General features: G+C 62.1%; 3 protein-coding genes across 3 annotated transcripts; all 3 read right to left on the bottom strand.

Moving 5' to 3' along the window:
• Positions 1-1,175: 1,175 nt before the first annotated feature.
• On the bottom strand, positions 1,176-1,748 carry LMJF_07_0680 (putative 40S ribosomal protein S9; the record flags this gene model as incomplete). The annotated part of the gene is made up of 1 exon (XM_001680923.1): positions 1,176-1,748. The coding sequence occupies one exon, from the start codon at positions 1,746-1,748 to the stop codon at positions 1,176-1,178; it is 573 nt and encodes a 190-aa protein (XP_001680975.1).
• A 1,165-nt stretch (positions 1,749-2,913) lies between these two features.
• On the bottom strand, positions 2,914-3,414 carry LMJF_07_0670 (putative Qa-SNARE protein; the record flags this gene model as incomplete). Its single annotated transcript, XM_001680922.1, has 1 exon — positions 2,914-3,414. The coding sequence occupies one exon, from the start codon at positions 3,412-3,414 to the stop codon at positions 2,914-2,916; it is 501 nt and encodes a 166-aa protein (XP_001680974.1).
• Positions 3,415-4,682: 1,268 nt separating this feature from the next.
• LMJF_07_0660 (conserved hypothetical protein) lies at positions 4,683-6,236 on the bottom strand (the record flags this gene model as incomplete). Its single annotated transcript, XM_001680921.1, has 1 exon — positions 4,683-6,236. The coding sequence occupies one exon, from the start codon at positions 6,234-6,236 to the stop codon at positions 4,683-4,685; it is 1,554 nt and encodes a 517-aa protein (XP_001680973.1).
• Between the last annotated feature and the right edge of the window lie 5,001 nt (positions 6,237-11,237).

Here is an 11,237-nt window from a genome sequence, read left to right as displayed (position 1 = left end):
AAAATATATACACGAGAGAGGAAAGAAATGATGCAAAAAAAAAGGAAATCAGGGCCGATACTGTCATGAAAATTGACAGCAACGGTACTCTGCGGCAACGGACGGCGTGTGGGTGTGTAGGTGTGCGGGTGTGCCGCATGACAAGGCGGCATCCACACACAGAGAGATGGAGGGGGAGGGGGCCAAGAGAGGAGAGAGACATGGTGAGCATCATCATGACGGCGATCGAGCGTGTTGCCATGCAGACAGAGCAGCGAGAGGCGTGGGGAGGGGAGGCAGTTTCGCGGTCGTCCCGATGGGTTTTGCATGGCAAATCCGTGGACACGATTCGCTCGTTGCACGCACCCAACGCACAACGCCACAACGTCCACTGCTGAGGTCGTTGCTGCCCCCCCCCCATCACCACCACCCCTGCTTCGTGGTGCGCGTGCGCGTGTGGCGAGCCCCCCCCCCTGCTCGTGCTAAGCGGACCCTTGTCCCCTTCCTCGCTGGGCGTCCAATCTCGGGAGACTGTCATCGGGCGAGCGCGCAAGCGCACATACATGTGTACCCTTTCCCCTCGGCCGCAGGTGCAACATGCACCCCTCTTCGTGCGAGTGCGTGTGTGAGTGCGCACGTCAGGTCTCACTTGTTTTGGTTTTTGTGCATTTTGGAACAGAGGCGAAAACGAAGGGAAAACAACAAAACAAAATGGAAAACGAAGGACGGAAAAGTGCGTTGAGGGGAAGGCACGTCACCACCGACACCACAACGGACATCGCGGACATCACACCACCGCCACCACCGACATCACCAGCGGCAAGCAAGCGTCCATCACCATCGACAACGACTTTCCCCCACACCCTGCGAGTCCGAGGAAACCAGTGTGGCTCTTTGAAAGTGGTGTACATGTGTGTCTCTCGGCGCACGGCGGCGACGGCGACGGCGTGGGCAGCGCAGCCTTTCGGCTCATCGCCACGGGTAGACGCGGGAGGAGCTGAAGAGAGGAGAGAATGAGCAAGGAACATACTACGCAGACAGAGAGACATGCACTCACGTGTGTAGCGTAGACACGTCGCACTCACAGTGCCGTCCCTAGACGGACCCGCTCGCGTGCTCGATCTGTCCAACTCGCAGTTCTCTTTACTCTCCTCCCTCGGCGAAGGCACGCTCCATCCGTTCGCCTAACTGGCGACTTACTCGTCGTCATCGCCGCCGCCGGCGTGGCGCTTGGCGGCCTTCGCGCGCACGCGCTTGACGCGGCCAGTGCGGCCGTTGCCGAACGGCGAAGCATCGGCGAAGGCGATGTGGCGCTCACTGCTCACGCGCACGATGAAGGACGGGATCGTCACAATCTGCTTGGCGACGGCGATGTGGCGCTGCTGAATCAGGACGCGGGCGTGGTGCACGGACTTGGCGAGACCGGCCTTGAAGACGATGGTCTGCAGGCGGCGCTCGAGAATGTCCGGCACCGTCAGCGACAGCACGTAATCCAGCTTGTCCTTCTCCTCGTCGAGGAAGCCGTACTCGTGGCAGCGGCGCATGATGGCGGAACCCTCCAGCAGACGGCGGGGGTGGTTCTCCGGCAGCGTCAGCAGCAGACGGGCCGTGCGGCGCATCTTGGACAGCGTCATGTTCACACGCCAGATTTCACGCTTGCAGCGCAGACCGTACTGACCACAGAGCTTCATCTCGCGGTCGAGGCGCTCCTTCTCGAACGGACGGCGCGGCGCCTTCCACACGCGGTTGAAGTTGTTGTAGTTGCGCATGACGCTGATAGAACGGCTTGGACGAGGGTGAGGGGACGACGCAGGTGAGTCGCACTGTGGCGTGGAAGGAAGTAGTTGGAGTGCAGCCACACGCAGCGGGATGCGGCGAGGGTGGGAGCGGTGCACGCGGGAAGATGATACGCGGCGTTCGTTTTTTTTGGTGTCAACAACGAAAAAGAAGGGATGAGAGGAAGAGCGACAGACAGTCGGAGGCAGCAGCAGAGGCCAGGAAGGGAGGGAGGAGCGGGGGTTGGCCATTGGAGTGAGGCAGTGATCGTCCCACCCACGTACATGCGCATCGCGGTGAAGAACGATGGAGACGTGTAGTTCTCACCGAGATAGGCCCTTCTTCGCACACACACATGCGTGTGTGCGGCAGTTTCGACCTCTCTCTCTCTCTCTTCGAAGAGGGTGGAGGGCGTGTGATCTCACGTTCTGCTGCGCCCTCTGCCCTCACACACTCACACACACACACACACACACACACACACACACACACACATCTTGGCTTGTTCAGTTGCTTGTTTGGCTTCTGGAGTGCCTGCGCACACCTGCGCAACGCGCTTGGGTGTTGAGGAGTGCAGACGGTACGTGCCAACGAAAGCCGCATCGAACGCGCGCAAGAGGAGCAGACATCAAACATATGTGCGCAGGCATACAAAGACCCAGAAGGCAGGGAGAGCAAGGCAAGGAGGCAGGGAGGCAGGGAGAAAGCAAATATGCACCGAAGCACTGCAAAAAAAAAAACGAGAGCAATGAGCAAGTTGCGGTGAGGATGCTGACGCGCGCTGAGACTGCGGAATGGGGCTGCGTGACGGAGGCGCTAGCGAGACCGCCTCGACTCCCCATGGCGTCTAGAGCCACAGCGGCGACACGCAGACACCGACGATGATGAGAAAAAGAAAGGTGCCTCCGTTTGCACCCAAATAACATCAGCATCATCGCGCAGATGGTGTGGCAGGAGAATGGCTAGTTCGTGAGTTGCCTGCTCTCTCTCCTCCCCCTCCGCAGGTTTGGCTACTGGCCCGTGTCTCCATGAGAGCACATCGCTCTGCGAGCCTGTGTATTCCTCATCCCCTGCACCGAGACCTGGACGTACTCATCCATCTCTCATGCATGGGCTCGAACACACGCACGCACGCCGCGAACGTGCTGACGCTCCTTCCTACTTCCGAATGAACTTCGAATAGATAATGATGACGATCAGAAGCACCAGAAACGAAATGACGCATCCCTTGATGAGCCACTCCTTATACACGCCCACGCGGATGTCGCGGATGACCTGGCGGGAGTCGCTAAGATGTTGGTGCGTCGAATCCACTGTGTCGAGGCTGTTCTGGATGACTTCGCGCTGCTTTCCCAGCGACTGCAAAGTAGCGTAGCCGGAGTTGTTCGTGGCCTCGTTCATGCGAAGCGCGCGCTCGATGTTCTCGCGGGTCTTCTGCGCGGTCGAGGAGATTACGGCGGAGTTGGCCGGCGGCACCGCTGCGCTGGGGCCGCTGCCGATGCCGCTGTAGCCACTTTGCAGATTCGAAGCAGCTGCATTTTGCGGTGCCCGTTGCACCTCCGCGGCTGCCGCGGTGGACGGTTGCACGGAAGCCTTCATGTGCTCGATCAGCGTGCTTTCATTGCCGCCACCCGGCTTCGCCTTCACTTCTGCGCGCATTCGGAAGGGCGGCGGGGGAGGGAAGGTGGTGTATGTGTTTGCTATGTGTAGGTGTGTAACGTCGGTGGCAGGTGTGTGTGTGTGGGGGGGGGGGGGAGGGGGGGAGGGGAGGGGGGACGTGGGCGAAGCTACCGGAGAAGAGTGTTTTGCAGAGCTCAATACGGTTTTGCGCGGTGAACGCAAGAATACGGCACCCACCCCCGCATGCGCAGTGCACGTCGCGTCCACAGACACAGGCACACGCGGAGAGACCGAACGAAGGACGAGGAGAAGGGCGAGAGCGCTGTTGGGATCAACGAGTGGGCAGGAGAGATGCAGGGAGTGACGCGCACGCCAAGGCCGCGTGAAGGCCAGCTTCATTGAGCAAGCCAGCTCTGCGCCTGTGGACGGGGGTGCGACTGAGTGTGCGTACGTGTCCCCTGTGAATGGGCACGCATGCGCAGAGAAGAGGCACATAACACACTCGTATATCCTCCGCGCAGAGAAGCAGAGCACACACACACACACACACACACACACACAGAGAGAGCGAGAGAGCGAGGTGGGTTCGCGAACTGGCGTGGCACACGACAATAAACCCGGCTGGATCATTGCTGTGTATGTGGGCGCGTCGGTAGCGCGCACTCCGTCATTTCGGCTTGCAGTGAGCGAGTGGCGAAGTGGTGCGGGAATAACGATGAGGAAGGGCGAAATAGTGTCACACGTGCTGGTGTCTGAGGCGAAGGGGGGTGACAGGGCCACGCGAATGAATGTCCTTCGTGTGCGCCATGCGGGCGTGGCGGCGCTGCCGTGTCAAACAGCGGACTCCACATGAAAAAGGAGATAGGGCGGTGTCATAACCTCACAGACACGCACACACCGTGGGAAGCGCGCACGATTAAGCAGAACACAAGGAACAGGGAGTGGGGCAAGGCGAGCGGCCGCGCTCGATGGCGGTGCGGAAGGCATCCCCACACGATAACACACACGTGAAGAAACCAACGCTCAGCTGGGTGCGCCCGCGGCTTGAGTGCGATCCGCTGGTGAGCCAGCATGAAGGAGCTTCACTCAGAGAGGAAGCGTGAGAGCAGTCAGCTAGTCCGATGCGCACCGTTCGAGTGAAGGGCGCCTCTCAGCTGAAGACGTTGTCGGCTAGCCTCGAAGGCGACCACGACGCCGGACAAGGCACACACGCACGCAAACACAAGCATAAGCAGCTACGCACTACGTGTGCTCTCTCCACACTGCAACAAAGTCAACAAATTGCCCGCCCGCTCTCTCTCTCTCTATTAGCCATCCCCATGGCCGTGAACATGGACGCGCCCGTCGGCGTGGTCTTTGTTGTCGTTACAGCAGTCACCACAGCACGGGCAGAAGTTCAGCCGGCCTCTCTCTCGCAGTGTGTACTCGTCCCACGGCTCTTCCTCGCCGTCGAGCAACGCCTTCAGTGGAACCCGCACTGTCTCGAAGGTCATCGGGTAGTTGTAGGCCTCAGCAACGGACTTGTATTGCGCCAACATGTGTGCGCTGCAGGCCTCGGCGGCATCGTGCTCGCCGCTGGTGTCAGTGCTGCCCGCAGCTGCCGTGCCGAGATGGTCGCCATAGAGGACAACGACCTTGACAGGATCGGACTTATCGATGTTCGGTGAAGCAGAGATGCCAAACAAAGAGCCGAGGCAGCCGCTGAGCGCCGCCAGTGTGCTTCCAACCACCACCACCGGTGGTGCCGCCGTGTGCTTCGCTGCCAGCTCAGGTGATGTGGCTTGCAACGTCAGCAACATCCCTTGATAAACAGCGGCCATGTGCTCGCCAACGAAATCGACCATTTCGCGGAAAGCGTCCGCCATCGTCGGCGCCGCCGCTGCAGACGAGGTCGGTGAGACGCAGCGACCACAAGCTTGCATATACGTCGGAACCGACGTGTACGGGAGGCGCACCACGACAGCACGGCAGTGGAGCAGCACACTGTCCGGCTGTATTCCAGCGAACGCGGTGTACCAGGCGATGTTCACCATCGTCTTGCCGCCGGCTTGCGCAATCGGTAAGTCGGCAAGGTCTAAAACCACCACAGGCCCCTCCATCGACATGGGCGACGTTGCCGACTGTGGCGCCACTGATTCCGAAGCACAGTGCCTCCCCATGCCGCCAAAGGAACTCCTCGGCAGGGCGGCAGAGGAATAGTAGTGCGGGCACACCACCACTTGCCGGTTGCCCATGCGAGCTGAGGCGAGCTTGAAGTTGTCAATCTTGTCCGCCAACGACGCCAGCGAGTGCAGCGCTGTCGCCGTTGCCGCCGTCGCGTCAGACGAGGCGAGCTCGCGAAGCTCCCGCTCCACTGTCTCCACCAAGGCCGCCGCCGCCTCATCGCCGGCCGTCTCGACCCACGGCAGCAGCGGCACCTCGTCGTAAAGAATATCGTATAAGTTCCACGTCTCTCTCCACAGCATGCGGGCCACCTCTTTATCGAGTGTCTCCATAGGCGAGAGCGGCGGCGCAGCTGCTGCTGTTGTTGCGTCGCCGCTTGCCTCGCCAGAGTTCGTTGCTGGCGACTGTGTGATAGACTGCGCCTGCAACGCCGTGAGGGCCGCCGCCTGAATGCCCACCGGGAAGAGCGGGAAGCGGAACGGCTGCATCACTTTTGTGGGTCGTGCGGCAAGCGTTTCCGTGCTCGCTGCTGCATCCGCGGCCGACGACGCGGACTCCGAGCTCGGTGGCAGGAGCAGCACCGAGTAGTAGAAATCTGAGGGCGGCGGGCTGTGCGTGTGTCGAAAGCCGCGAATGTGCATCACCAACGCCTGCGAGTTCTCTGGGCAAGAGCCCTTGCCACGAATCCGCAGAAACATGTGCGCGTGCGTCGTCGCGTGTACACCTTTGGAAAGGGTGGGCGCCGCACGTGCACAAGAGAAGTGTACGGCAATTCGATGGAGAGTGCGGTGGGCAAGATAGCGACGGTGAGAAGTTCGAAGAGGGTGATGAGGGTGCCTCTGCAGAGCAAGGACAGACACACACAGAGACGCCGAGATGCACACCAGAACGCATACTCGTGCGCGCGCATTGCCTGAGCAGGGGGTGGGGGTGGGGTCTTGGAAAAGACAGAGGCAACGCGACTGGAGGATGCGGAAGGGAGAGAGTCGGAGCGAAGGCGAAGATGACGGCAGGGCACCGCTTGTTGCCCACGAGCGCACCGATCGACGCGTCGCCGTACATCTCCCCCATCCTCGAGATGCGTCGCTTCAATCCACCCCGCCCGCCCTCCCTCCCTCCCCTCCCTCCACGCCCAGAAAGCCGCGCACGTCCTGAGCGCCTATACAGGGACGGGTGCGCCACGCACCGAGACACCTACGCACCCACGTCACACCACTTCGCGTTATCGCTTCACTGTGGGCTTACTTCTCGCCTCTTCAATGTAACGCACACTTAAGCGCACGCACATATGCACAGGCATACGTGCGTCCCATAAGATCATGCACCACAGCATGAGCATCGCGCCTCTCAGCCGCAGGCCACACCCTCCGCTAAGAATGCCTCCCAGCCCTCCCCGCATGGAGGAGGAGGAAGGAGGAAGGTCATGACAACCCCCCGAAGCATCGCCTCACCGCCATCCTCACACATGGCTGTGGACAACGACCCCAACGAAGCGCCCACACACACACACGCAAAAGGAAAATAAAAACGAAATAGCAAAGCGAAACAGGGGAGAGAGGTAAGTAAAGGCCGCACGCACACGCATCCGCTCCTCCCTCGCGTGCGCTTGTGGGGGAGGGGAGGGAGGAGGAAGGAGGAGGGGGGAGGAGGGGGGAGGGGGTGATTAGTTCACGATAACACGTTTGAAAATGCAACAAACAAAGCGTTTGAGAACGCGAGCACAACGAGGGGGAAGGGGAGGAGCGTCTGCGCGTGTGCACTTAATGTGCCGCGCTTGTTCCCTTCGGCACACGCAGCCCAAGCTGCAGCTTGAAAATGATGGCCGCAGAGGGCGAGTGAGAAGGGCGATGTGGACGCGGTGAGCAGAAGAGGGCGAGGGCGAGCCCCACAAAGCCCCTACCTAAATATAGAGCACCGTCATAGACACATTCGCAGGCGCCCATGTACGCGTGCATGAGGCCTACAGCACACGCATAGGTGTGCATTCAACAGAAAAGGAATTGGTTGGCTTTCTTTGCGTTTTGGGTTTTCAACGTGTGTCCATTCTCTACCACAGAGCATGAGCTGCACTGCGCTCTACTGGCGTCTGTCACAGGCTCAACATCGCGTGGCGCGAAGCAGTCGTGAACACACGCATTACAGCAAGGCCGCCGACCCAGTCATCGCAGCACAGCCTCTGGCTCGAAGGCCAAATCACAGCAGCTCATATCATGCCAATCGCCACCTGGTGCATCCGTCTCGGGGTAGCACTCCGGCTTCCCACACCAGTAGGCAGTGTGAGATCCAGGGGTAGGGAATACGCTCAAGTCACTGTCACACTTTTCCCTTGATTTGTATGGTGCAAGCCGGCTCACTGTCGCAGGTCGCTCCGAAGCAATGTCATCCAGGTCCTGGCCGTCGACATCGGTAGCGATGCCTCGCCATGACGTACCGAAATCGCCGGTACTTGACACTGGAACAACCAGAAGGGGTTTGGCATTTTCCAGGGATAGAGGTAGTGAAGGTCTACTCGGTTTCCTCCCGGACAGAGTTGGGGGGGGGGGGGGGCCTGCACCCTGAGTTATCACAAGGTGAGGGTGTGTGTGTGCCCCCTCCCCCTCCCCTCCCAACATGATCCAGAGAAACGGAGCATCGACAACGATAAAAAAAAAAGATTAGGGCGACCACGACCACACATACAGATACACACGCACATACATACACCCATACACCCAATCGATATATACATACAAGCGGAAGGAGCACGCCATGCCGCACACAGGCATGCACCTCTATGTATGTATGTATGTATGTGCGTGTGTGTGTGTGTGTGTGGTGTGTGCGTGATGAGTAAAGGAAGGGGGGCGGGTGTGCAGAGCCGACACAATACAAAAAAAAAGCGAAACAACCATCCCGGGAGTGATTACGTTGCTACACGCCCAGCGCATTCCACGCACACACGCACACACACACACACACATACACACATGCAAGCCTATGCGCCGTCGTCGCTGAAGGAGCTATCCAAGCGTCATGATTACAATGCCGGATGCGTCCTGTTTTGAGGTTGCTCTCCCTCTCACACCCTTCAGGAGTGTCCATGTAGCCACTACAAGCACGTCAAGCAAGCAAGACGCACATACACAGCTGCAGCTCACTCATCTCCGCTGCGCTGCGGCTACACCCTGGCCCGCGAGGGCCAGCCGTCCTTGCGCCGGGCCGGGGCCATGCGTCTAGCGGGCTCTCCGTGCCCGCCCCCGCCCCTTCCTCGCGCGCGTGCTCCCTGATCGGGTCCACGCGGACACCCGAGTGGACCGCGCGCCTTGATCCACGCCGGTCGCGTCCAGCACCCTGCCCGAGGGCAGGGGCAGTGGCGTCTGTCGCGCGGGTGGCGGCACGGGATGACCCAGGTGCGTGCCGAATGGGATCCAGGAGAAAGCTGGCTGGCCCCAGGCCAGGGCCCCCCGAGACCCCGCGCCCCGCCAGCGCGCCACGCCCCCCCGCCGGCCGCCCCAAGCCGCTGCATCCCGTAATATGGTGTCGAGACCCCCCACGGTAGAGTCTGGGAGGAGGGGGGGGCTCGGTGGTGCAGCTCGGGGTGCCCTCATTTCGTCCCCCCGCACCGATGCCCCCTCAGCCCAAAGGGTGGAGTGCAGCGGACGCCGCGCCTTTCACAGCAGGCCAAGCCCCGGCCCCATCACATCACACCCCGCGCGGCAGCCGCAGCCCCCCCCCCCCGCGTTGCTTCCCCCACGGGCGTGCAACCAGCGTGGGGCGCCCACGGCCACCACCAGCGTTGTGTCCGTCTGCACCGCACCATCCGCCCACAGCGCGTAAGGTAGCCCACACACAACGGCAGAGCCGCCGCCTGCACGCCGCTGGCTTTGCCTCCGTCCAGAGAAGCTGCCCGCAGCCCGCCAAGAAGTGAGGCGCGGAAACGCACGGAGCCGCTCTGCAGGGGGGGGGGGAGGAGGTCCGCGCGGTGCCCCTGGGAGGCCGATGCCCTCATACCCGCTTGGGGGATTGGGGGGCGCCGAGGGATCGCGACGACACCGTGATCCGGGGCATGCGCACGGCAGCCGCCCCGTGAGGCTGCTGAGGGGTGCGGGCGTGCGAGGAACAGTGTCCTTATGGAATTGAGAGGCAGCGCGCCGGCTTCTTCAAGTAGGCCCCTGCTGCCTTCGCACTTTGGGACGCCAGGAATGACTGCGGATGCCTTGGCGTGTGCGTGTTCGCGGGCCTCCCCGCAGCTTCGGCCAGCTCCACCCCTGCCATGCGGCAGCGCCGTTGTGCAGCTCTGATTGAAACGATGACATGGGGAAAGAGTGGCGGACCCCTTGGTGGACCCCAGCCGTGCAAGAAGACCGCCCCCAGCCCGGCAGCCCGCGCCGCGGCTACGTCGAGGGCCCCCGCGAAGTGCCAGCTGGTGCCGCGCATCGGCCGGACGCCCGGGCCGAGATGGATGTGGTGGAGATCCTCTTTCCGGTACGTGCGTGCAACGGGGCGTTGCAGCTGGCCGCCATGCCGCACAACGAGGGGTGCGCGCCTCGTTGCGAAGGAATTCGCGGCCCCACGCAGCGCCCCCCCCAGAGGGCCGATTGTAGGGCAGGCCTGCACGGCATCCTTGCCTTTAAGGGATGTGAAGAGTGTGAAGATATCAGCGAAGAAGGCGTGATGCAGCCCGGGTATCCTGTCAAGCTCCGCCCTCGGCAAGCCCACCACAATGCTGAAGCCAAGAGCGCGCAGGACTGACGCTCGCGGGGGTCTGCGTGCACACCGGGCCGTCCTCGATCTCTTCCGGTGGAAACAAACGCGGGACGCGACGAACGCCTGTGAAATCCGTGATCCAGCGAGCGCGGTGCTGATCTACGTTGAACTTCTTCAGTGCGGTGACCTTCTGAGCCCGATGCTCTGCCGCGGCTCACACGCACAGCCCCTTTCTTGGTGCCGGATGGCTTTGTGGGTGGGGGTAGGTCTAGGGAGGCCTGCCGCGGGCCGGCGGGGATGGAGACCAGAGGACTGCGACTGGCGCTTGTCCTCCCACGTGGTCGGCAAAGCCGTCGCGGGATCATGCGCTCGAGTAACCTGCGGGTATTGCCGGCCAGCGCCGCAGGGACGGCAGGACGCATGGCCAGCACCCGGCATTGCAGCTTCAGAGGGGGCAGAATGCGCCCCCCCCCCCTTCATTGCAGCAGCGGCGCGGCTGGTGGTGACGCTCCGGCCGTGGATGTTCAGCGGTGCCCCCCCCTGCCGTGCCTCTGTAGGGTTTTGACGCCCTCACAGTAAACCTCGTCAAGGTCGATGGTGGGCCCCAGTGGACTTTGCAGGGTGGCATCCCAGGCCCACCCATCGCGAGCGGTTTGAAGGGCGTAGCGCAGGGTCCTCGTAAAACGGGGCTGGGTGCGAGGGAGGAGGCCGCCGAGCGCCGTGTCCACCCCCCGCTGGCCCACCCCGCCAACGCCTTTGCCTGTTTTATCGCGCCGGGGTGGCGGCCAACTTGTCCCACTACTCGTGCGCGCAGTGCGCGCGGGCATGGGTAGCCAAGACGCGTGCCCGTGATCGGGGGTCGCTGGGGGTGGGGGCGTTGCGGGGCCGCATCCGTCCCTCAGGGCTGGCTCTTTAGTGCGGTTCGGTGGGCGTGCTGGGTAGGGGGCGATATGCTCGGGCGGCGGGCGGGGCACCGTCCCGAGGGCTGCCCCCGATCGCGCCAGGCTTGCCGC

The sequence above is a fragment of the Leishmania major genome, chromosome 7 (genome assembly GCF_000002725.2).
Source record: "Leishmania major strain Friedlin complete genome, chromosome 7".
In the NCBI taxonomy this organism is placed as follows: Eukaryota; Euglenozoa; class Kinetoplastea; order Trypanosomatida; family Trypanosomatidae; genus Leishmania; species Leishmania major.
This window is presented reverse-complemented; position numbering and strand designations above follow the sequence as displayed.